The sequence below is a fragment of the Pyrgilauda ruficollis genome, unplaced genomic scaffold (genome assembly GCF_017590135.1).
Source record: "Pyrgilauda ruficollis isolate IOZ18807 unplaced genomic scaffold, ASM1759013v1 scaffold25, whole genome shotgun sequence".
NCBI lineage: Eukaryota > Metazoa > Chordata > Aves > Passeriformes > Passeridae > Pyrgilauda > Pyrgilauda ruficollis.
Genome location: NW_024523822.1, coordinates 9550692 through 9577787, shown reverse-complemented (window position 1 = coordinate 9577787; position 27096 = coordinate 9550692). Strand labels below are relative to the sequence as shown.

The 27096-nt window shown below is 38.1% G+C and overlaps 1 protein-coding gene across 1 annotated transcript in view; it reads left to right on the top strand.

The window, feature by feature from the left end:
• Positions 1–290: 290 nt before the first annotated feature.
• Positions 291–27096, top strand: part of UBR5 (ubiquitin protein ligase E3 component n-recognin 5) — an 84702-nt gene continuing 57896 nt past the window's right edge. The window contains exons 1-7 of the mRNA XM_041470565.1: positions 291–307; positions 17175–17219; positions 17697–17778; positions 17955–18031; positions 18832–18951; positions 22017–22206; positions 23901–24060. Coding sequence (XP_041326499.1) covers positions 291–307; positions 17175–17219; positions 17697–17778; positions 17955–18031; positions 18832–18951; positions 22017–22206; positions 23901–24060 — 691 coding nt within the window. The remainder of the gene's footprint in view (positions 308–17174; positions 17220–17696; positions 17779–17954; positions 18032–18831; positions 18952–22016; positions 22207–23900; positions 24061–27096) is intronic.

The following is a 27096-nucleotide window of genomic DNA, read 5'->3' as shown; positions in this document are numbered from 1 at the left end:
GCCGGGCGGCCCCGAACCACCCCGGGGGAGGGACGGAGGCCGAGGTCCCGCTCCGAGCGGCCTCTCCCGGCAGCCGCCGCCGCCGGCTTCACCCCGCGCGGGGCTGCGGGGCCGCGACTTTCGCCGCGGGCCCGGCGGGGGCTCCGGCCGGCCAGGGAAATCCCGGCGTCCGGCCGAGGAAAGGGGTTGCCGGGGTTCCCTGGCCGAGGAAGCGGGTTCCCGGGGATCCCTGGCGGAGGAACGAGAACGTGTCCATATTAATCAGGGATGGAGCGAGGCAGACAATGCGCATGGGGGATCGCGGTGTGTGAGAGAATGACGGGAGCGGGGATAAAGGCGGCAGCGCTGTCACACGCAGCGCCGGTGTGCGCTGCCTTCCCCGCTCGCGCACCCGGTGCTCCATACAAAAGGAGGCCCGATCTCCAAATCACTGATGGTGTGCGGCTTGGCTGAGATGGGGATGACAGCTGCCAGCCTGGAAACCACGCAGCTAACTTTATGTGGGACTGGGGGAGAGAAATTGCAGGCTGGGGAGAGACTGGAGTGCTTTGAGAGAAAATGAATCCACGAACCAAATTTTCTTCACTGCTTGACGTTTATTTGACAGATCTGTGTGGCTGTTAAATATTTCTTCTATAGCAATTGCTAATGGTATGTGTAATAGCTTGCAAATTTTGCGTCTGCTCTTTTATACAGGAATTCTTAAAAACTTCATCTTTAATTTCTCACAAATTTATGTGTGATTAAATCGTGATCTTTAATCATCACTGGATAGAAATCTAAAGTGTTTTTACACGAAAGATAAATGTTATTTAATGATTCTGAACAATATTTAAGTATTTTTAAGTCTTAAAAAGCATAAGCTCTTGGTTATATTCTCCTGGTTTTGATACCACCTGTAGGTCAGGGTCCAGGTCACTTCACAGTTGTTTGTAGTTATGTCACTTTTCCTAGACCGGGCTTTGCTGAGATGCCTCTTAGAGCAGGTGAGATTTGAGTGTGTACAGTGTGGAAAATGGGTAGTTTTGAAGACAGAATTTCTGCCTAACTACATAGTCTACATGCTTACACAGGGGAAAAAAAATAGATAAAACAGATCTAAAACCTGAAGTGTGTTAGTGTGAACTGTATTTTTTTCCCATAGCCTGATAATGCATTTTACGGAATCCTGCTTCCTTGGAGGCCTAGCCATTCCTACAGAGTTGATTTGCTTTTCTCCATAGGTACTGCATTCAAATTTGGCATAGACCGTCTTCCTTTAGAGTGACAAACTGGGAGATGATGCTGTACTAGGACTTACTGCTTGCACTGTTTTGGTTTGGAGTAAGATCTAGGCCTTTGAACTTGAAAGGACCCCAGTGGGTTTTCTTTTTTTTTTTTCTTTTTATGTTGATAGGGCCTTAGAAAACATTTAGCATGTAATTATCACTCTTTGCTCCAAGTGAGAGAGCTCATATGTTTTTTCTTTAATGTTACATCTTCTGTTGATATATTTATATAAAATAGAAGTCCCTTTCAGTCTTCATAATGTTTTCTCTTTTTAAAATTTTTTTTTTTCTTCTTACCACAGCAGCAGCTTTTACACCTACTTTTTGATACAGGAAGCTTCAAAATGGGTGGTAATTAATATATGGAGAAAGCTGTAGCAGTGCTGTTAGGTAGTGACTATTCTGAAAAATCAAGTGACTCCTTGATCTGAGCTGCAAGTCAGAAATTTCGACTTCATAAATGTAATTTTACTAAAAGTGCAGTAGCTGTGTATCAGAACTTGTAATGCAGTGAAATCAGAATGATTCATAAATAGGGTTGAGGCACACACATATGTGCTGGAAATGCCAGTTCAGTTTTATCAGTAGCATTGCTGCTTATTACTATTCTGTCAATGTTGATCAAGATCTAGATAGCTTAATAAATTCTCATACACATACTCATGGAAGTTAGGATCTTGGAACATCTCGTGTCTCTGTGATGTTTCTTTTCTCTCTCATTTTATAGGCTTTTTTGAGTCCGTGCTGCAGCCAGTGGTCAGTCAGGGTGTTTTTCTGTCTCTATTCTGAATGATAGTTGTTTCTCAAAATCAGATTTTGCGATCGTATTTCTGTATTGTATGCTTTCAGTAATGCATTTGTGTTCTGCTTCTGAGGAGTAATCACTTAAAACCCAAGGCATTTATTGCTGCAGTCCCTGTGTGTTCAGGATAGAGGACACTGTTGAATTTTGTAATCAAGTGTTTGATACATTATGCTTAATAACCAGTGTAGATATATAAAGGCAGTGGTTTTTGGGAACCATCCTTTTCCTGAAGTATTGCTCTGCTCTTGAGTAGTCAAAAAAATGTGAGGAAGTAGTTTTTCCCAGTTTGGTTTGGTGCATTTTCTGTCATTTTGTTCTACAGTTCTTACTAGGTTTTCTGTGTAATTTGTTATCACACTTATTCATGCAGCAGCTGTGCGAATGGCAAAACACCTCAAAGAAAAGAGGAGAAAGTAGCTGTAGAACCACAAATAATCAGAGGACTCCTGAGTACATCTACTCATCATCTGAAAATACTTCTTAGCTAGTGTTTTTGAAAATGTAGGTTAGTATTGCACCTTGATGGTAATTATTAGTCCTCTCTCGAATGAGCTGAAACAGTGTTGACTTCTTCACTCAGGTGTCTGGGACCTGGTGACCCTGACAAGAGTTCACAGAGGACAAGGTCATACTTAATTTTGTAGTTTTATTAGGATTCATCTTTTGAAATGGATACTAGGCTAAGCTTTTGTTTAGGATGAACTGAGGTAATTAAGGTTTTTCTAGTATGTTTATTAAGGAAGACAGGTAACTTGGAATTTTTTCCCCAAGCATTTGTTGTCTGCAAACTGAATATGAGGAGTTTTATGGGAGAAAAATTCAGTATGGCCTGCAGTTTGAGAAACAACTCGGTAGGATATTTGGGATGTAGATAATTAATGGCTTTAGTATTTGAAAAAGAAGTGTCCAGCTTCTGCTGCAATGGGAGTTACGTATATTTTGTCAATTATCCACCTCTTTCAGGGTTGGAGACTTTGTGCTTTGTGAAGGAAGTTTGACACAGTTTCATAGATACGTTAATCTTAGTAAATTCTTAGTATATTTCTTAATTTTATTGGGCTAGGAAGTGGGTGTAACCATGACAAATAGCCTTTTCTTGGCTGTTATGAAACCTCACAGGAGCAGTTTAACTTGCTGCTCTGGGAAGGAGAAGGGGAGTCTTTCACCTTACAGAAATGGCCTTCCATACATGAAGTAACCTTCACAGACGAGATTTATGTCAAAGCTTTGACTTTGTTTTTACCTTGTACTAAGAAAATTCTTGTCAGCGAAACCATTTAAGTCCTAGTGTAGAGTAAGATGTAATTTTTGAAGTGGTCATTGACACAATGTTAATGTGGTCTTTTCTCTCCTCCTGAAGATGAGCTCTAATGAATTTGGTTAAATAGAGGGTATTCTGAATATGAGGGTTTAGAAGTGTCATGTAGTAAGTTTTCTGGCAATGACATCTTTGAAACCAGTAACACACCTGAGAAAAGTTAATTTGAAGCTTCAGCGAGTCTGTATGTAGAGTCAGCTTTGGGGGAAGAAAGGATGATCTCGTTCTTTACATGACTTTGTTTTCCCTTAATAATACATTCAGTGCCTGTCTCTGTTATTTGAATGTTACTTACTTTAGGCCGTGCCTGAACTGAAAATTTAAGTTGTGTACTTTGCATTGCCTGCATTGTTTGCACGCTCTGAATTTATGTGGAAAAAATAGCTAGCAAGAACATACCTTTTTAATCTGCACATCAATGTAAGGTACCGTGCAAGTGATCTGTGAATATGTGGCTGCTGCTCTGGCAAACGCCACCCCCCTTGCATTTACTGATGAGCAAATCTGTTAAAAATCTCAAGCAGATGTTGCTGGAAGGAGCTGGCGTAGGGTGTGGTGTGGCTGTGCAGGGAGCCAGCAGGGATGTGGAGCTGGTGTCTTGGCCCCACATGTGTGCAGCAGCCATGCACAGGGAGGGAGGGAGAGCTCGTGAAAATGCAAGTGTTCATGTTAAAGTGATACTGCACGACCTGAACCCCCTCTGCTACGTCCCCAGGCGTGCTGGGAGAGTAACTGTCCTCTTGTGTAGGGGAAGGCAGCCTGAGCACAAACTTCTCTGCTGTTACTTACGTGGGATCTGCATTGCTGCCCCAAGTTGGGGAAAAGAAGGGATTGACAGATGTGTTCTTAAATAGAGAATCTGCAAGTTTTGTGCAGATAATACAGAACTTCTTTTATCTTAAGAGATTTACTTTGGTATGCTTTAAACTCTTCATAATCTACTTAGCAAAAGTGCAGGTAGCCCACCTCAAACAGGAATAGGTGATTTAATTACTGGGAAGCCGTAACTGATGTATTATTTGAGTTCCCTGAGTTACAGCTGCTTGATAAACTTTAGGAACAGGCAAAGTGTTGAACTTGGTTTTAGGATTAATTTCTTGAAAGCATATCTAAATTTAGGTTGTGCTCTTTCAGAAGAGAAGAAGGGAACAGTATGACTGTCATGACATTATTATTATCATCAGACTCTTTCTTAGATGGAAACACTTTTTAAAATATAAAATGGTTTGGCTGTCTCAAAAGATTTGCACCACCACTATGGTAACATAGACTGTTACAAAATTCATACGTGCAGCAGTGCATTAGGATTTGATCTTACTTAGTATTGTTATTTAAGAACAATAATTTGGGAGGTTAAGCATCAGAATGTACAGTGTTATTTCATGTCTGGTTGAATGTGGAAGGTTACTTTTACATAGGCCAGCAGTCTAGGCCTTTTTGGACTTCGCCAGGGTCCTCTTCTAATTACAATTGCGTGCTACACCCCAGATGCTGCTTTTTAGAGAGTACATATGTAATTGTCTGTGAATGTTCTTGCTGAAACTTTCCTGAGATGTTGTAAGTCACAGTAATTGCTCTCTTCTGAAGGCGGAGGTTTGTTTTCCCCGCCTCTTACGTTGCACTATCTGTAAGTTTCTGCTCCCATAGGAAACTGACTTCAGTTGCTAAAATGATATAAAGATAGCCCTGGTAAAGTGAAGTAAATATAATTCAGTGCATTAAGAAGTTGAGCTGGTTTATCTCCTTGTTGAGTGCGCGTCAGAATATTTTGAAAAGTGCTGCAGGAGGGAGAGTTGGTAGTGAAGAACGGGAAAGAGGAAGCAGGGTTGAGTTCCTTCCATTTTGAAAGCAGCAAGTTTATTTTGGCTACTGTAATGTGAAACTGTACTGTGAATGTGATCTGGGCTGAGAGTAGTTGTGACCTGTCACAAGGAATTTGGAAAAATAGTATTTGGGGCACAAATGTTGCTTTCTTTTTCCTTCTCAAATCATATGTAAGGTTTGAGCATATTTGTTAGACCAATAATAAAGTAAGACTAATTGACTAAGATATTAGTAGCTGTATTTTAAGGCTGGCACTGCAAGTCAAAGCTGTCAGAGAACAACATTTTTAATTCTAAGAACAGTAAGTCAACAACATTTATGTGCTAAATATTTGTAAAAGTTAAAAGCTATAGACAATGACATGCATTTGAGGTAATTTTTGGTATAGTATGTATTTATGAAATATTCTGATTGCCATGTAGGATGTTTGTCACAGTTGTGATTCAGTCAAAAAAAATAAATGTGAAGGGTGTAACACTTTTCTTTCTTGAACTATCTAAAGTAGATAACTGTTTAGTACACAATTATACTTACATGAAAAATGACTTGACACTTGAGGAAAAACAACCAAGGATGTGCCTAAGCTTGGCAAACTGCAAGGTATTGTAGCTGCCTTTTCACATTCCTGGCACAGTTAATAAATTTGTGACTTAAATAGGTGGTATTGTGTATTTGAATCTTATATGAAGAAGAGAAGGGGGTTCAAGGTATTTTCTTTTAGTGATTACACTAGTAGCAATCTAATTTGCAGTTACTTTTGCAAGATGCTTAGTGTCAAAGCTGCTGTTTTGTCTTTCTCCACATCAACAGCCATTTATGCAGGAAAAAAACATATACAGAAAAACTACTTGTGCTTTTCAGTTGTACAGACTTTTTTTTAACCTTGAGTTCACTGAAGTCCACTAAGGATTTGGCTCTTGGCAACAACTCCACGTAGGAGACTGCAGTAGTTGGCATCGGTGTGTGCCCCAGAGAAAACCTGAAGACAAGGCCTGGTTGCAGTAGTTAGAGGATTTTAAATTGGGAGGAACAATTTGGAGAAAAAAGATGTTGAAATAAATACACAAATCTAGTTTTCACAGTGCACACGTGTATTTTGTCCAGACCCTTAAGCTTGACAGTTTAAGTGAGGATGACACAGCATTAGGTATTCCATTACGGGAATAATTATCCAAACTTCAGATCTTATTTGCTCTTTCTGGCATAGAGCTATTTTGACAATAAACTCTGTGCTCTGTTTCTGAAAGTCTTTCTGTGCTTAAAAAATGCAGGTCACCAACATTGCTTTCTTTTCTCTTACCATTCCCCTCTAGGGAAATTAGTATTTTGCTTCAATTTAAAGAATGTTTTTGTTTTATATAGGAGAGAACACATACTGATACAAAGGTGTGAAGTGTGACAGCTCTAAACAGTTGAAACATACTGTAAACCTAAACAGAAAGGTTTAAGGTGGGAACACTGGTTGTCTGCATTTAGGCATTTGCATCTAAAACTGCCAGTTTTAGATGGAGGAGAGATGTAACCATTAAATTTGCTGTCTTTGAAAATTTTGTCTTCATCTCACAAGTCTCACTGCTACACCCAGCACTTGTCAGGGGAATTTCTCATGCTAAATATGCTTCACCCAGTCTTTCAGCAAATCCTAGCTGCTGCGCTTTAAAGTGCAGTGTGTTTTACAGCAGCAATCCATGTTGGTACAGTGAATATTTAAAATCCTAACTTGATTATTTTGTTGCAGTTCTAAAAATGATTTTTGGTGTAGCATCTTAGTTTGTCTAACTGGCTGGTTTTTGTAATCCCAAGCCAGTTGAGGTGATTTCTCAAATTGCTTTTATCTACAGTGGAGATGAAACATGTATTTTCTGTAATGTTGTTTTGGACAGCTTTTGATCATTAAACTGGTTACTGGCTTTTATCAGAAAAGATGCCCAAAGATATTTTGGTCTATCTTTCTGAAGTAGTTTTTACATTATGGTGTTTATGAAAGAGTGCAGAATAAAAACTTTGAAAACATTTCCATGATGAGTGCTATTTTGGACATCAGCTGTGTTGGGATTTCTTGTTATCATTCTTGTTTTATTGCCAACCATGAGGTCTGCCAGTTTAATTTGTGGCAGCAGTAGTGTAATGCAGCAGATAAAGGTACCAAGGTTGCTGAAATTGTGTTCAGCCAAAAAAAGCCCCAAAAATAATCCACATTTGAGAGAGTGTGTTTTTTGTTTGTCAGATGAATCAGTTCAGAATATCTCGAATAGCTGAGGGTGATAATAACCGTGCAGCTGTAATTTGCCTATTCATGAGAAGATAGCCCAGAAAGAAACTGCTCTGTACCTGGGTCTTGCTGTTGTTACTTTCTGCAGCATATTTGCCATCATCTCTAGTTAAGCTGGATGCTAATTTTGTCTTTTTTCTATATGTGCTGTAATAGTTGATTACTTTAATTCAAACTTGTCATAAACCAGCATTTTAAACATTGGCGTACCATCTTTCATTGTGCTTCATTGTCTGTTATCCATTATGTTTCCTCAACCTCTCACCTTTTTCACCTTTGGCATGGATTATCTCTCTGTATAGGTAGGGAATTCTGATACAGTGAAATGAATCTTGATTGGGATCTCTGGATTTTACTGAAAATTGTAATTTCACTCTGTAGGTGTCAGCGTGGAATCTGACATTGACTCTGCATAAACAAATGTTTGTGTTACAGCATTTTTCCAAAAACTTAGCTGGAGAATAAGTATTTGCCTGTGGGAATAAAGTTGAATGTACGCCTTACTCTGCTTTTGCTTGAAGCCATTGGACTATGTCACTTCCTTCAGTAAGGGTGGTACAATTTTAATTTCTTGTTCATTTTGCAAAATTAATTTTCTTAAGTGTGTATCTGTATTTATTCTTTCATTTATTGTATTAAATTCTTGCTATTCTCTATCCAGCCTAAAAATGGTCAGAGCTGTATTTTTTTCTCTCTAGTAAATATCAAGATATGTTCTTCTGAAGAGAATTTATGGCTTTTAATCCATTTCATATTTTTTTAGTGTGAGTTATTGTTGTCTGATCTTTAATAAAGATCTTTCTTAGGTTGTTGGAACTCTTTTCTTCGGCTTTGACCACAGTATGTTATTAACAGCAGTTTTTCTTCTCTCATTTTCCATTTTTTTAAGTCATTGTATACACAATTCACTGACTTTGGCAAAATGTGTCTGTCTCTAGAGCAGTAATTTAAAGGTACTTAATTAAACTTTCAAATGAGATGGATCATAACATCTTGTCGTTGTGGGGCAGATTGGGTAGGCAGGAGGTAATCTGCCAAGGAGTGCCCTGTTCCTCATGGGAAGGCTGGGGACTAACAGGCTGTTTTGCTGGAATGGCCAAAGTTTGGTTTTTTTCTCTTGTGGTGCACAATCTGTATCTGGCAAGATTGTTACCAGAAAAAATATGGCCCTAGGCAAAATGTGAAGCAGGAGGTACTCAGTGTGCTGCTTCCTGAGCTCTTCCAGGGGAACCAGAACACTGGTTACACTGAGGGAAGCACCTGGAGTTTCATGGCCGGGGTGCAGGCAGATGGAAAAAAGAGTTGGTTTTTTTTTTGGCAGTGCAAAAAAGTATCGGGATGAGCTGTGCACCTCAGAAGGTGGAGTTTCTTATTTTGCCTGCACTGTGCATCAGACAAAGCGATTTGGCTGCTTGTTTTTCTGGCGTAGTGCTTGCTCTCTGCTCTTTATTCCAGGCCTCGGTCCATTCCTATCTAAATCAAAGATGCAGTGTCGGAGAGAAAGGTTATGAAGATGTGTTTTTAGTGGAAGACAGAGCAGTGTGAGGAGGAGGTCTGGTATTTAAAAAGGCAGTTTTTAGCAAGTTTGCAAAAGTGACATGCAGATAACATTGTGATGTCAGAGTTTTTGTTGAATACTTCAAAGCTTGGAATTGGAGGAATTGGCAAGTAAAGGACTGGACATGCTAAGTGATCTTTCCCTGTTGCTAAAACTAATTCAGAATGAGAATAAGGTTGTTGGACTTTATAGCAAAGCAATTAGAATTCAGTTCTTGTTTGTGCTTTGTTTTTAATTAAATCACTTGTACAAAATATACAGTTGCTTTTCTCTAGTCAAGACAATTTAACAATGTGACAGTTCTTACTTTAAAAAATATTTTTATAGCATTTGAATGCTGTAATCAAAGGCCATTTTCCAACTATGCACAAAGTGATCACAGCTCCCAAAAGCTTAGAGCAAAGGAAAATGGTGAAGAGATGATTTGGGTTCCTGCAGTAGCCTCAGCTGGGACCAGAATCTGGCTCTCCAGGCTTTAAATTCACAGCCTCCCTGGTGGCTCGTAATGAACTCCTGAAGGAACATTAACCATCTTACCACAATGGGATACAAAAAGGTTCTGTGATTTTCAGTGACTGGATTTTTATTTTGATAGCATTTTTAATGGAATCACTACGGCAATGTTCTGACTGTAAAAATGGGATTTTTAGTTTTCTTTGCCTTAATGGTATCTTTTAATTTTCACTCATTCTAGTTAAACAAGTATACAGCTTCCTAGCTGTGTTTTGATAGCTAGCAATTTTTGTTGTTCAGTGTAGTAACAATGCTCATGCTATTATCATGTGTGCATTTTTCAGGTATCCTTGAATTTATAACCATGTGGTTCTAAATTCCCATTATTCATGTTTTATTATCATAAGAGGATATACTTTCTGAAATGATGGATAGTTGAATAGCTTACAGCCTTAATTGTTTTAAGATTCAGAACTCACCCTACTGAGTTGGTTGATCCAGTTGTTTAGCTGTGGTGTTCTGGCTAAAGACATGGCCTTCTGGTAAATGTTAAACAAAACAGCTGGAACGACTTTGTGTAGTTGAACAGAATGTGGGACCACAAAATGATGATTTGATGCATTCTGTACCAGAGAGTAGATTTCTGTCTGGATTCGCAAACTATGCTTTTGGGAATCTACTGCCATAGAAGGACGTCAGATTGAGTCTGACTAATTCTCCTGTAGTGTATTTTCTTTTTTTTACCCCCAGAAACAACACTAGGTGTTTAGGCAACTTGTAGCTATAGATCTACTTCACTACCAAATCCCCAAGAAAATGTGCTAAATAACTTGTAGGCATGATGTTAACTCCTCTGTGGCAGTCCTGTCAGGATCATACCATTTGTGATTTCTTCCTGTTTGTATTCAGATTGTGAACTACAACTTTTTTTTTTTTTTTTTTTTTTTTTTTTTTTTTTTTTTTCAGAAAAGGGGACTTTCATAGCTTATGGGTGTTTGCTTATTCAAAAAGCATGATTGGCTTTGTATTCCCCTTGAGCTAGGCTATGACCATCCTCTGCACTGTGGTGTGGGGTTATGGTTTTTTATTCAGAGGGGGGTGTTTTCAGTGTCACTTAAATCTGAAGAAAGGGTGTAAGTAGATTCTGAGCTAGAGGAACCAGTTGCCCAGCTTAAGAATTCATTGCTAGTTAGAGGCATTTCACAAATTCTATAGGTGTCTGCCCCCAGTCTTGCTGTTCCTGCTAAAGAAGCAGAGTACTTCCAGCTGGATATTTAAATACCCATGATTTTTTTTACTGAATGTGTAACTCTCTGACACTTTCCTGACTCATTGGTGTAACTTTTTTCCTGTGTCACTGACCATAGAGGGATTCTGTACAGCAAAACATGAGCTCCTAGCTTTTCAATGGCAAATCCCCTTCTTTTCCTGCTGGGCCTTCAAGTCAAATATAAGGAGATCACATATTGGAAGCATTAAGTCCTCAATATCAATTGCAGAATGACTGAGGTTGAAGGGACCTCTGGATATCATCTGGTCCCATTCCCAGGCGAGGCCATCTACAGCTGGTTGCCCAGGACTGTGTTTAGATGGCTTTTCAATAACTCTCAAGGTTGAGACTCTACAACTTCCCTGAGCACCCTGAGTAATTGATCACCCTCACAGCAAAGAAAGTGTTTCCTGCTGTTCAGACAGAACCTCCTGTGTTTTGGTGTGTGTCTGCTGCCTCTTGTCCTGTCACTGGGTGCCACTGGAAAGAGCCTGGCTCTGTTGCCTTTACTACCTTTGCTTTAGGTGTTCATATATGTTGTTAAGATCCCCTACAGAGCTTTCTCTTCCCTGTGCTGGAGTCCCAACTCTCTCAGCCTTTCCTCTTGTGAGAGATGCTCTAGTCCCTTAATAATTTTTGTGTCCCTTTGTTAGACTCTGTCCAGTATGCTCACGTCTCTCTTGTAGTGGGGAGCGCAGAAATCCAGATGTGGCCTCATGAGTGCTGAATAAAGAGAAGGATTGTCTGCCTCAGCATGCTGGCAATAGTTTCTCTATTGCAGCCAGAATGCTGTTTTCCTTCTTTGCTGCAAGGCATGTTGGCTCCTGTTCAACCTGGTGGCCACCAGGACTTCAAAGTCCTTTTCTGCCTTGCTGTTCTCCAGCTGGACAGTCTATGGCATGTGGTTGTTCCTGCCGAGGTGCAGGGATTTGTGCCTTGCCTCGCCTTGGTTGTCAGGAGGTTGTTGTGCTCTGGATGGCAGCGATGTCCTGCATATCCACCAGTCCTTGCAGCTGGGTGTTAGCAGCAAACTTGCTGAGGGTACCCGCTGCCCCATCATCTGGATTGTTAATGAAGGTGTTGAGCAGGACTGGACCCAGTAATGACCCGTGGGGCACACAGCTTGTCACTGGCCTCCAGCCAGACCTTGTGACACTAATCACCACCCTCTGGACCTAGATGTTCAGACAGTTTTTGGTTCACCTGTCTGCTCATCCAGCCTGAACATCAACAGCTTCTCTGTGAGGATTTCGTGGAACACAGCACTGTAAGCCTTGCTAGGCAATATACACTGCTCTTCCCTTGTTCTTCTCTACAGTGATATGAAATCTGCCTTCTTTTCTTAAAACTGGAACTAAAACACATGTTCTATTTTTGCTAATTTTTCTTGTCATGCTTTAAGATTTTTGTGGGCTGTCTTACACCCAACTTAGGTCATTGTCTATATCAGTGTTGTTATTAAATAGTAATGGTCTACCGTTAGAGAATTTTCATTCTACAATCATTTTATTACCTGAAGACTTTTCTGTGACAGCTGTTTTCAGGACATTAATTTGTTTGGTCTTTGCCATATTAACATTCTGCTGCAGATTACGGGTTCAGCACAATGTGTTACCATTGTTCCAGAGAGAACTATGAAGTGATCAGAACTACCTTTATCAACCAAACTGTCAATCCTGCAAAATAGGAAATAAAGTTTGGGATCCATGTTCTGTAAACCTGTGTTGGCTGATACTATGAAATACAAGAACAGCTGTTCAAGTCAGACAAGAAGTCCATCTTATTTTCCTCCTATTTTCTGCTAACAGGACCAGTGCTAGATTAGCAGGAGAACAGTGTTAGAATAGGGCAAACATACAGTGATGCTTTTTCAACTTCTAAGAATTGCAGGTTGGGGATTTCCTGAGCATTAGGTTTTGGTTTAGTATATAATAACCAAATAATTTATAATGCTTGAAATGTGGAGAGGACACTGTAAGTACTCATAGTTCCCCTGAGTACTAAGTGAGTAGAGCAGTGGGTTTCTTTGTCATCTAGTTAATTTCAGTGATATGTGTATTATAGTCTAAACACATTATCCCACTACCCTGATGAGCAGTATGGGTTACCTTGGAGCCTGTCATTTTGTACTTGTGCTTGGGATTTCTTTTTTTCTTACGTGCATTACTTTATTTTCTACAGATAATCTTATTGCCTGTTTTTTTGTGGTACTTTAGCATTTGATTTTTTTGGATTCTTCCCCCTTTCTACCCAGAATGACTTAAAGCACACTCTAAATCTTCATTTATTCCAGTAGTAGAAAGGTGTAGCTGTGGAAGGCTGCCTCCTTGGAAGCTGCTCTCTAATGTTTGAGATGGCAGTGAGGGTCAGGATCCTTTTGTATGCTGTATTGTGGCACGGAAGATAGCTGGGTGTGACTTTGCATCAATGACAGTATCTAGTGTCAGAGTTATCCTGGGATTAGGGAACGAATGTATTTGCTTAAGCTTTTCACTGGTGTCCATTTTCTGCATTTTTGAGACTGTTTTTGTGACAGGCAGACTGGCGCAGGATCTCATTTCCATGTGATCCAAGACAGGCAGGTGAGAGGTCTTTGGTCTGGAGGCTGTGCAGCTCTGCTGGACCAAGCCCTGTAAGCTGGCCCCAGCGGTGCTTCCTTGGGTCTGGCTCGCTGTGCTCAGAGCACATCAGGATCTCAGCTGAGGGTCTGGGATGAAGGTTGTATTTACCTTTTAAGTGCTTAAATGGATTGTGTCATATGAGTGTGTCCCCTTGGCTATCTGCTTGGTTTTTTTTTATTAGTATTACTATTAGCCTTCCCTTGGAAAAGCATTGTAGTGGTACTTGGATACTTCTGTCTGCTCTGGTGTGGAAGTCTCATGTTGGCATAGAGACTTCATTGACATATTACGTTGTTTTGAAGAGAATTGATCACTTAGAAAAATCCAGCAGGCCTAAAGTAGCTTTATTTCTTGTTTCCCTACTTGAAGTTGTTCATCATACCAAGCTGGTTTTGGGGGTTTTAGGGTTTTGGGGGGTGGTTTGTTGTTGGTTTTGGTGTGTGGTTTTTTGTTTGGCTGGTTTATGTTTTGTTTTCTTGGTTAGTTTTTTTAAAAAGTACCTTTTCTTCCTCTGCAACTCTTACCTTCAGTATTTTGAAATCGAGTTTCTCTGTAACTCTTTTGCATTTTTGAGCCTAATTTACTTTTATAAAGCAAGATATGGTGGAAGGATGGTTCCTGAGATAAACTTGTCTGGAAATAGAAATCTACTTTGAGAAAAGTAATGTCTTGTGATGAGTAAAAGTGTCATGTCAGAAATCTGAGCTGTGGTAGTCCTGACCTGGAGCGTTTTTAGTTGCTTAGTGTGAGCATAGATCCCTTCTATTCTGATATGTTTCTAGAGGCTAGAAATTGGAGCTTCAAAACTTGAAATTAAAGAAATCCCCCCTTGGCTTGGACAAACTGAGTTTATTTTCCTCACAACTATTTTTGGATAATATCTAAAGAATGCGAGTCTTGATAAGAGCTATCATCACTAAACTTCTTGTCTAAGAGTGTTGCCAAGCTAGTATTTCTTCAAAAATGTTTGTGATGAAAATACTTATTGCTTCTAATTTATTTTGTCCTTTAAAGTAGTTTAATTGCCTTTAATGAGACCTTTTTGAAGTGTAGTCTGTCAAGGCATTTATACTGGAGATTTAATTTACCTCAGAAAAGTCTTACTGAAAATGTTGACCTTGATGTGAGAATTGACTAAATCATCTCTACCTTTACCTTTTCCTCCAGAGCACCGTGAGTTGAAATTACTGCTCTGTATAATTAAAATTAACCTGATCTTAAATAAGCTTTTCCCTTCACAGGGTCAGTGGTACAATACCCTGCAACTGTGCAGGTAGAAAGGCTTAGGTTGCTGCAGGAAATTATTTCAAGTTTTTATTTTCACAGAGAGACTCTCCATACAAAATATACAAACACATCTTTCTGCTTTGTTCTTGTTCTCCTGCTGGTTTGGTTCCACGATTGGTGTTCATGTGAATGCTGGTGCCAGCGCAAGAAAGGGGAGGAATGAGGGTGGAACCAGCAGCCCAGCAGGGAACAGCTCCACTGGTGTTCTGCATCAGATTCAAGTCCTCGTGAACTTACAGGAGCTTATGAGCAGTACTTGTTAATTTTGCTGTTACAGCAGTTGCATATGAGATGATTGAGGTGTGAGATAGTTTTTACTTTAATTTTTCTTTCTATAGAGGAGTTTAGTACTTTCAGCATTGCTGCTTACAGCTTTCTCTGTTCCCTCCTGTCAAAGATTGACAGCAGCTTCTTTTCAGCAGTATTAGAGCTCTTTTGGCCTGTGCTTATTGCAGATAGACCTACTCTCCTGAGATTGATGTTACTCATGGATTCATTGCCTATTCAAGTTTTAGCTTTCTGAGCACATTTCTTTACTATTACTTCATTTTTTACAGGTATAAAGGGAGTATGATGATTTTTTTTCAAATTTTAATGTCAATTTCTTTGGTAGTGGTCTGGTCTTGTGACCAAGGCTCAGATAAGGAAGCTTTAAATGTTGCTCATAGACTAGTCTAGTAACCATCTCCAATGAAGTGCTACTTTCTTTGCCATCAGCTTTTCTTAAAGGCAGTGCAATGAATTTAAAAGTAGGTTTTCCTATTCTGTAATTATTACTCATGCTTGCCAGGAGAGAAATGTTGATGGGAAACTGTTCAGGATTCCTGTGGGAAATTGTTACGTGATAAACTCAAGACATGGAACTTTAGGGATGTTTAACTTGTCAGATATTATGCAGCAATCCCTGCTTGCTGTATAAAACCATATGATGAGGTGTGGAGTGTACGCTGTTCAGTTTGGGGTTCATTCCATAGTCTCCCACAGTACACTCTTGTGGGGTACCTTTTGCACAGATTGCATGGGAAGTTTGTGTTTTCTCTTGCTTTTGTGGGTTGTCTTCACAGAAACCTTATCTGCGTATGTACTCTTGGCCCGTGTGAAGTAGTTGTGGCTGGAAATTGGGAGTGTGAAATCGCCTACTTACAAATTGGCAGCTTGGCTGGGATAGCAAAAGGCAATTCTAAACACATTCAATTCCATCCTTCTGTCTTTTTTTCACTTCTCCTTTCTTCTTGGTCTTGGAAGTTACTTCTATCAGTATAAAATACCTTGTTTTTCAAACGGATTTAGAGATTTTTTTCATTATTTTTTTTCCCTTAGGACAAGTACTTTAGAGTTAAACACTGTAGATAATGTTAAGATTTCACTGTTTGAACCTCTAGTCTGTTTTCTTTCTTGTGCTCAGGGTTTGCAAGTAGCTGAAGTCTGATGTCCATATTCTGTGTGTAGAAACTGAAATGAAGCAAGTAAAAATGAAGGATTTAAAGACATGGATTCAAGCAGAGGAAAACAGTGCTGGTTTAGAAACGTGTTGCTGATTTATGCTAGGATGAGCATGGTACCAAAGCTGAGATTTTTTTATCTTAATTAAGAAGATCTTACACAATCTTCACACAATTAGTCTTGGTTTTATATCTTGATAAAATTCATGTACTCTGACTATAATTGGAAGCTCTTTGGGGGCTTTTTCAGATTGCTTGTCTCCTTTGGGAAGAAAGAAACCCAAGCTTTAATTGACATGCTCACCTGATAGTACTCCAGTGTCTTTGCTGCCCATAGAGGAATTTTCCTCAGTGGATTGGAAGTTACCTTAGAAATCACTCTGTTGCTTTCCACTTTCGGAGGCAGTATCCTCAGGATAAGCAGGAGTGGTATATGGATTGGCCCTTTCTTCTGCTCTGTTATTTTGAGCTTTTGGAAACATTGTTTACCTTTAGTAAAGGTAATGTTCTACATGACCCTATAAAAAGTGATGTTTCTCTGGATTGTTTCTTCTGTTAGTCAGAAATTGTTTTGGTCCCTTTTGCTGTTGGCTTTTGTCCATCTATTTCCTTGTGTTTTCTGTTTTGGGGAATTTGCTGTCATATTTTTGGCGATCACATGCCACATACTTGGATTTCCTTGAAGATTATAATCCTTTCTCCTCTGGGATACTGTATTCAAGCTTATACAAGGAAATGCAAGTATATCTACAGTTCGTGGTCATTGCTTTGTATATTTATTTCATGCATGAAATTGTAAATGGTTGTAACAAGGCAAGAGTAGTGTTTTTTGATAGTGACTTGCAAAACACACAGAAATGCAAGCAAACGTTGGTTCTGTGGCAAGGGTTAAATTCCAAAGTAAAACAGACTCCCAGCGCCAAGTAGCATTTATATTAAACTTCAATAAATGTGGTGGTAAGTTGTTCCCATAACATCATAAATATGCTATGTGAGTGGATGTTATGGACTGTGGACTATGTAATCAAATAACAGCTTTATTTCTTTCTGTTTCAGATTAAGGGAAGTTTCAGAGAAGCTGAACAAATATAATTTAAACAGGTAAGGCATATCATATGCTGCTGTAAATAATTTAGTAAAGTAGAATTTTTCTAACAGCAATAAGAAGCAGAAGATTGTACAGTAGATGATGGAGCCTTAGAAATCGTCAGTGCTACTGATACTGAAGTCCAGACATGCTTCAGATAACACAGTTAAGATAACACAGGAAGAAAATGAGGGGTTCTCAGTTATAATAAATTATATTATTAAAATCTTACAGAATGGCTTCTTAATATGAGGTATAAACCCTGTTGTTTATTGCTGATCAGATTATGTGAAAACTATCACCTTTTAAGATCTTTTCCCTGGATTTTATGTGCTGTATGCTTCAATGAATGCATGTTTAGTAATTTTTGGAAGTTTTTCGTATTGGTAACCACCACTGCACATTTTTCCTTTCATGTACAGCTTGACTTTTTTTTTTCCCCAGACATCAAAAGTTCTAAAATAATATAAATTCTCACTTTTTATTTTCAGCCACCCGCCTTTGAATGTATTGGAACAGGCCACTATTAAACAGTGTGTGGTGGGACCAAATCACGCTGCATTTCTTCTGGAGGTAACTTCCTGAAATCTCAGATAACAAACTTGGAACCATACAGTTAAATTTAGTTATTCTAACATTAAATTGATTAGTACTCTTCAATAACTGAAGACTTGTGTTTTATTTTTTTTTTTTGTAAACTTGACTTACATTTCAGTTTTGAACACTTGCTTTTCTTGTTCTAAATACAGGATGGTAGAGTCTGCAGGATTGGTTTTTCAGTTCAACCAGACAGATTGGAATTGGGTAAACCTGAGAATAGTGATGGGTAAGGAATGCTTTTCTTTTAAGATATTTTTTGAACTTGATAAGCAGCTCGGCTGCTTTTCTGGTTTTGTTTTTATTTGTTTGTTTTCAAACTAGATTTTGAAATGGATACTTTAAGTAGAGACACAATGGTTATGGTGATGCAGCCAAACAGCCTAGCTTGACAAACTGGTGTAGGAAGAAATAGTATATGTGATTCTGATGTGATTCTGAGAGAAGTGAGACAGGCTCTCTTTAACTTGAAGAAATAAACTACTCCAAAAATAATCCTTAAGAAAGAAGCTGTATTAAACTGTTAAGCTTAATGTAGAATCCACTCTGAAAGTGGTCCCATCTGGCAAGGCTCACTTTCTAGGTCTGTGGTCCTTGGTCCAGGTAAGTCCCCCTTAACAGGACTAATTAATGGTTCACATTTGAATTTAAACCACTTAATATTGAAGTAGCATACTCAGGCTCAGGTTTATAGATAGAACACCTGCTGATTACAATTGGTACATATACACTAATGGAAAACTTAGCACAGTGGCTAACTCCAATCACTAATTAGCATAATATGTATTTGCATCTGTGCTGTTATGGATTGCTGTTGTACGTAAGGTCTGCTAGGCATGCTTTCCAATTTCTTTTTCCAGTGTACTTCTTGATATACAGTTAGATTAGTTTGGAATATTCCCCAAGGGTGTTGCTTAAGCTGGTATGTTACCAGACTAAGTCCCTGAGAATTTCAACCTGGGATTCCAGGTTTTGTTCTTAACCCATTTGGGATTGTTTTGTGACTGATTTACCATCTTTTACTTTCAGTTCAAAGTTGAGCAGTGGCTCAGGGGCAGGAAGGACATCCAGGCCAGGCAGGACTAGTGACTCCCCATGGTTTCTGTCTGGTTCTGAAACTCTGGGCAGACTGGCAGGCAACACCCTTGGGTAAGTTTTGATAGGATTGAGGCTGCAATCTGTTTGTTCCATATTTGAGTATATGTGTATACACATATATAAATTGTATGCAGTATGTCTAAGGGAACGTATAATCACAGCAGTTGTGTAGGTAGGGTATAACAAAAAACCAGCTTGATTGACTTGGTTAAAATAACAGACATTTAAGTGACCCTTCAGCACATAGGATACAGAGAGTTCTTCATATATGTGTGAAGAGTAACTTGGTTTAGGCTGTGTTGTCTTCTTTTGAATGTTTTTTTAGTTCCTTGATTTTTGAAAAACAGTCTTTTAGAGGGACACTATCAATGTAAACCATGATAGGCTAGGAGCATACAGTGAAATGAGTGTATTTATGCAGGAAGAACCTTCATTGTGTGCTCCATTGTTTTGTGCCTTCCACTTCCTTGCCCCACGTCATAAGTGGTGTTTTGATAGCCAGGGTCCTATACATAGGAATAAAAAAGGAACATTTGGAAAATATTGTTTCTCAGAACCTTTAAAATTGTACTGTATGCAAAATGTACTGTATAGATCCAGATTTCTTATCATTAGCTTTAAAATTGATGGTGTCCCTTTTTATAGAAAGGTAATTTACATTCTGTAATGACAGTGAGCTCCTTGTTACACGTTTTTGTAAGACATGTCTAACTATGCTGCTTCCTAACGTTACTGATTGCAGTAATGAGAGCTGTGGTTTCTGCATGTGAATGATTTGTTAGGAGAAGGGAGCTACATATTTTCCATGAATTTCCAGAAAATGTGTTGTTTTTTTATTACCAAATAAACTAATTTCATTTGGGCCTTAGGTGCATGAAGAATAACCATCCCCATAACCTTCCCAATTTTTTTCTGAAGTCATTACGCATCTGAACCTAAAAATCCATTTGTTAAACGTCAAAGACAAGCTAGTATTGTCATGTTTAAGAACTTACTGTGGGACATGTAACACTTTTTTTCCCCCTCCTTATTCTTAGCTAAGCATAATAATGTGTTAAAATTGTTTGAATCTTAGAGACTAACCCTGAAGTGTTCCTAATGTCTTCTCTTGAATGTCTCAGAACTAGGTAGTTGAACGTCACTGAACTAGTAGAATAGCAGTAGGCACTGTAAATAGTCTGTTAAATGGGGGGAGTAATTACCTTAATAAATTGAATCTAAACCCATTCAAAATGTGGAGCCATTAGAGTAGGTAACGGGATTTGGAAAATTGCCAGCATGCTGCTGCATAGTGGAGAGATGTGGTAAACTAGTAGGTGAACAGAAATAAGACAAAAGATTTCTGTTCTATATTAATATTTATTTTAGGTTTAGATGGCTTTAACAGCAATGGCTGTGTCCTTATTTGCCTTAACAGGACCAGGGTAGGACACAAAGGGAGTATTTGAATTATTACACAAATAGAAATGGTTCTAACTGTTAGATGTCTAAATGATGCCACTGATAGTTTATAAATTAAAGTAGAAAATGGATCTGTAGTAAGTATTAATATCTAACACAGAACATTTTCTTTAACCCCACACCTCCCTGCAGATTGTTGAATTGAAAGTTGCTCTGTAGGTAGAATTTGACTTCTCCTCAGCCCTGTTCTTTTTCCTCTCAGCCACCTTCCCACCTTTAGAAGAGTTTAAGTGGCTCATTTTATTTAAAATGTCATATTCTTTGGTATTTTTTTCTTTCTTTTTTTCTGTTTTCAGTAGTATTTTTTTATTTTTTAGAATTCTCTTTCTAACTCATGAGACAAGACTTTTCCTAAAGACATAATTGAACTGCTTTTGGTCTTGTCTTGTCATTGTCTGTGGTCGCTAGCTAGAATTTTGAAAATGTAGATGTGTCTGACAGAGCCTTGTCTTAAGCAGACACTCAACTTACTCTGTGATTGCAGGGTCTTGTCAGGAGGAAAAAGAAAACCCAATTGAAAAAGGGCGCTAGTAATCAACTGAAGGCATACAATACAAGACAAGTATTCTTACTTAATTAGCTTTTAATAGCTACATATGATAGACTTTTAATGTAAATTTATTAGGTACTGTTTCAGAGAACATATCTTTATTTTCATGTCTGATTTTAAATGTTTTCCTTGAAAGGAGTTTGAGACTTCAAGTGGTTGATAGCAGGAAGATTCTGCTGATAGAGGTGATTAAGTAGCAGTAATACCATATCCAATAACCTTTAAGGTGTATTACAAGATAAAGCTCAGTTAACCTTGAAGAACAAACTAGAGTCTCTTGTCTTTCATGGCAGCAGATTATCTTGTCTTAAATTCAGAGCAGATTCATTTGACACAGTTCTGTGATGATAATTATTAGTGGATAGTTGTAATGATGGTGAGATGTCTGTTTCTACAAATCACTGTCTTTTTGTTGCCTTATTTTGATGCTGATTTGTAGAAGTGAAGAAACCATTCAGTCAGTTAAGGCATGCTTTTGCAATGTGTGCAGTTGTTGATTTCTGCAATAGGAATACGTACAAAGTAGAGTGTCTCTTGAAAACTATGCCTGAGGATCAGAGAACTATCTAGTGTAAGATTTCTTTTGCTGTAGAGAAGATGACTTGATTTTTCTAGGGTAATCTTAACCAATTTCTTAATGTAAATCAAGTAGCAGAATCTTTAGAAGATCCACCTAAGCATAGTGATGTTCTGTCAGAGCCACTGACAGTGAAGTTGGTGCATGTGTGCTTTTATAGCAGGAAATTGACAGATAAGTGTTAAATGTTATGCTGCTGCTACTGCTTTTAGAAAATCTGGGAATTGATCCTTTTATGTGTTTATGTATGTATACATCCACCCAGGTATATGAGTAGGGGCGAGTGCAAGTTCCAGTTGGAGTCCTGATTTTTTTATTTCTTCTGCATATTTCAGAACTTTATCAGTTTCCTAGTGTTCTTGTTCTTTCTAGTTTTGAGAGTTACTTTTGTAGTGTTTGTCTGTGAAGTCAAGCTGCAGTATTTTTCAGAGGCTGTTTATAAGTTATTAATAATAAAGCTAAAGAGGTTTGAAGTAGTCCCCAAAGTATGCTGCTGTATTAAAAAAACAAATACTCTAAATCTTGTAGAAGTCGCTGGAGTTCAGGGGTTGGTGGAAGTGGAGGAGGATCTTCTGGTAGATCATCTGCTGGAGCTCGAGACTCTCGAAGGCAGACGAGAGTTATACGCACAGGACGTGATAGAGGATCTGGACTACTGGGGAGTCAGCCACAACCAGTGATTCCAGCGTCAGTCATTCCAGAGGAACTAATTTCACAGGTACGTGAGCTAGAAACTGCTTGCTGCCAAAAACTTGGGAGAGCTTCTCAGAGCATGTGTACCAGAATGTGTTGTAGTAGTGCCCGTTCTCCGAGGAGTAATGGCATGCAATTGAAGAAATTGACTTTCCTTAGCTGACTTGTTTTATTCTTAAGTACATAGTGGAAGAGATAAACTTTTGGGTTCTAGAATTTTCATTTCCAAACATCACCCAAGACAAGGTATATGTTTAATGTAGATGTGGAAGGCCATGTTTGGTTGCAGAGGGGAGATTTAGTGAGAGAATCAGATATTTGAGAATAATATAAAATGTTAAGTTTCTTGAAGGAATGTGACGAAGAAGGGCAGACTGACACTTTTTTTTTGTGTTTGATAGAAGGAATGGTCCATTTCAGATGTAAATGAAAGACATAAAATTTATTTATTCTCTTTAAAATACTGGTAATTTTTCTTCGTGGCCACCTCTGCTTAATTTTTTATAAATGTGACTTTGAGGAATGTTGGGTATATATTCCTCTGCTTTTGCTTTTTAATGCACTAAATTCTGAAGAGGCAGTTAAGTCTGTTAAAACATTTTCCTCTTTATTTGAAGAAAAGAATGCATTCAAAATATGTGACTAGTTGCTGGTTGACATTTAAAATACAGAAGTTAGTTGCTAGGTGAAAGATAATCTGCTTTACTTCCCTTGCTGTGGTATTTTTCCTTATTTTTTAATTTTATTTTTTAAATAGCATACTTAGTTTACTTTTAAAATAGAAGGTGCCTAAAGCATTTTTGAGGTAACTTGAAAGCAGAGCAGTGGGAAAGATCTTAGCAAATGGTCTGTAGACTCTAGGACGTCTCAAAAATCTGTAAACTTCTGGCATAGAAGTTCATGGCAAAAAAATTTACCTTTGTGTGCTATTAGAATGTCCCTTTTTTTTTGTTTTGCTTGCCAACAGACCACTTTACTTGGTGTCTTATTTTTATTCTGTTGTGAAAATACTCAGTACTTGTTTCTCAAGTTCTTTTATTTCTGATCTTTCAAAACTCTCATAATGTCTGACATTTGGTAGAGGCTAGTCTGGAAAAACAAAGTGCTCTGAGTCCTAGGCTCAGCGGAGTAAATCAGAGTTTCTCTCTTTTTTTGTAAATTCATTGCATCTGATGTTTGGGAGGTTTTATCTGCATTTGCACTTTATTAATAAAAACTTCAGTGTTGCAGAAACGGCTGATGATAAGCCTTTAGAAATAGAACGGTGAGGAAAATGGAGTCATTAAAGTGGTTTTGTTTGAAGGGCAGTGGAAAGAGAAACCAGTGTAAAAGGGATTGAGGTGTAGTTTCGGCACAGCAATTAGTTGCAAACTCTGTTGATTGACATACTAAGTTTAAACACAATTACAGAAACATACAGAAACTCTCAATTCAGATTTTACTTACTATTTAACTGCGGCATTAAACATTCCAAGAAGTAGATTCTAAGATTCTGTTGGGAAATTTAGTGCCAAAGTTGAAGTTCAGTGGCCTAACTGGAACTGAGAGGAGGCTGGATATCAAGTACGCGATACTGTGAAAAATTGATAGAAGCCTGTGTCTGTATGTACTGTTATTGACTTTGGATTCTTATTAGACTTTTTAGAATTTAGCATTTTCCTATGAATAGTGGTTGGTGATCTGAGAATGACCAGTAACCAATTCACTCTGCTCTTATAGGCACAAGTTGTTTTACAAGGGAAGTCCAGAAGTATTATTATTCGAGAACTCCAACGAACAAATCTTGATGTAAACCTTGCTGTAAATAATTTGTTGAGTCGTGATGATGAAGATGGAGATGATGGGGATGACACAGCAAGTGAATCATATCTTCCTGGAGGTTTGTATCGTGCAACTTTTGATAAAAAATGGCCAACATGTTCTTATTTTTCTGTCTTTAAGTACTGACGGTGAACTCTGTGCTGTGCAAGGTACAGAGCAAAGACAATTGTTGCTTATAGGAACAAAGTCTAAAGATGTATAAAACAAAAGATGGACTGGGATGTCTTGAGGGATTGGAATAGTCACTGAAGAATAACTGTTGATATGTGGGGGGCGGGGTATGAAAGTTATGTTTTTTTTTCAGAATCTCAGGCTTTGTAACACTAGCATTAATTTCGTCTATTTTGCTGCTCAGTGAGATGCTGAGACTGCTGTGTGGCTTGCTCAGAAAAGCTAATTCTAAAACTTTCTAATGACTTGCATGTTTTTTACTACTAACATATATTCTTAATATTCATATAAGTTTTTAGAGCAAAAATTACGTGCTTTTTTAAAATCAAAAAGCCTTAATAGAGGGCAAAACACATTACAGTGGTTACAGTTAGATCGAGAATTTAGTCTTCATCTCAAGTTCCCCTTATAAATGCTCTTCTGGCTATAATGGCAAAATCCTATGCAGATGTTTTTGAAATACTGGCTGTCCCATAAAATTGCTTTTTATAAAATACTTTGAATCTTCTTTTGCATTGGCTAAATAATTTAGGCAATCTTTTCTTGCTGAGTGAACAGATTGGAAAACATAGCCAAATCCAGTGTTGTGTTAGTTGCACTGCACGAAAAGAACACGTCTGAACTCTGACTACACAGTAGCTTTTCTTCTGTGTGTCAAAATGATGTTTTGATATTTTTTCTAATAAATGGTTGTATTTTGGTTTTTTCTTTCTGCTCATCTGGTTCACCAGGAAGGTTCATGGGCTTCGTCCATCTTTATCTTGTCAGTCATGTGATTAGAGAATGGGTTTTTTAATTTCTGCAACAAAAACTTCGCATTTCATTTTGCTTCTTTTAGTTTTAGTTGCATCTGTCAAGCATCTTTATTTTGCTGTAGAATCAAGACTCTTTTGGTGAAAGGGGTGAAAAAAATCTTAAATCTCAGTCTTATTTTTTAGTGATCAGCTTAATAGGATTAGACAGATGCACTGGAGGAAGTTGATTCTCTGAAGTTTCCAAGTGTTCAAAGCACTGCTTAGTCTTAAGGATACCCAAATGCATTCCTCCAGAACTGACCTTAAGAAGACAAATCACAGTTGGGAACTTTTACTGTAAATTACTGCTTTTAACCATACTAACCAGCCTTCAACAGCATCAGCTGTTCTCTGAGTACCCCTTGTGATCCTAAGGATCAATTAATAGGGACTGTCTGACAACCTGTGACTGGTAACATTTATTTGAAGGTGCTTCCACTACAGTCTGTGAGTCTCATCTATTTGAGATAGGTTAAAGTAGAATGCAGAGTTTCACTGTCCTCACTGGATGTCCAGAAAAAAAAATTTTCCTTGGCTTAATCTTTAAATCTTCTTCCCTGTTCAGAGTAAATTTCCTGTAAGGGACTGCAATGTCCTAAAATTGGGTTTTTCCCCTGCTTTACCCCACAGAGAAATTGGGCTTTTTTCCCAGTTTTTTTATGGGAAAAGATATGGAAACGATGACTGAAATGACACTTGATCTGTCTTAACACCACTCTTCAAAGATGTATTTTCTGATTTGTAGAATGTGCATGTCTTTTCTGTCCTAAGTTTTATGGGTGAAAATCAGTTTGTTGCACAGAAATTAATTAGTGTGGTATCTGAAACTGATCAGAAATCTAGCTGAACACTAGGCAGTGCTGTCATAACTCTACTGTTGAAACATTGAATAGTAAAAATTAGCAGCTTTGCTTGTGTCATGTGACCATGCAGGTTAGTTTTCAGGAAAACCAAATGGTCAGAGAAAGTTGCCTATAGCTCTTTTAAAAAATATTTTTGCTCTAGAAACTTTGCAGTCTTTCTGCTTTTACTTGTCATCTCATGTCTGGATGCCCCTTTGGAACTATAGCATCATCTGAGAAAACTGTGGATAACTGATAAATGCTATATGCATTCAATTGTTAGGCTTTTTATTGTTTTGAAAGATAAAGAAAATTTTAAGATAAATTTTAAGATAAATTTTAAGATAAATTTTTAAAGTTATGCCAAATTATGCTTTAAAGTTTTTTGATTTTCATTTCAAGCACAAAAAAAGCAAATGAGAAGACAGAATTTGCCTATGGACTTCTGAGGCTCTTGCATTTCGATTAAAAGCATATGTTAATTTTGTCTTTCTGCCTTTTGCATGTCTTATGCTTTGTGACCCTTAAATTTAGGGGTTACTTCTCTAAGCTTTCCAAATTTTTTTTCTTTTAAAAAGAAATTTTACATATAATTAAAAAAAAAGTCATTAATAAGCGGAGATACTTTCCAGGTACTGTGAAATTAATATATTATTGTTTAATGTATCATAATTTCTTAATAGATCAGTTGTGATGATATTATTAGTATTGTAAATGTTATGCATCTGACTTTTTGAGATAGCAAAAAACATGTTTCAATTCTTCCTGAATTTTCAGAGTGTCGTAAGTGAAGAGCAGAATGTTACTTTTCTATACAGATCGCTATCAATGAGTGTCTCTTAAATACTTATTTTTGGATCCCAGTGTACTTTGATTTTTGGCTTTTCTAATCTAGTCCTGTTTCTTTTGTTCTGTGATAGTTAGCAGAGAGGACTCTGGGTACATTTGTTTCATAACAAATACGTAAGGAGAATAATCAAGGTAAAAATATACAGAACAAGATCATTTAACATAGGAAAGTCTTGACAGCCTCTGTGAGGCGCATACCAGACTGTATTAGAGGGTTCTTGTGGGCTTTATGTTCTGTTAATAGTTGGAATAGAGATGCTGTAGATGCTAAAAAGTTTTGTTGTTTGTGCATTTCAGAGGAGTGCATATTTGCTCTGTAACTTCTGCATGGTACAGTGGGTTCTTGCTAGTGGGACTTGTGAAACGTGGGTTTGACAACATCCAGGCTGCTTTGCAGTGGACGGAGATGGGCTGGTATCACAGCAGGGCTTGCTGTGC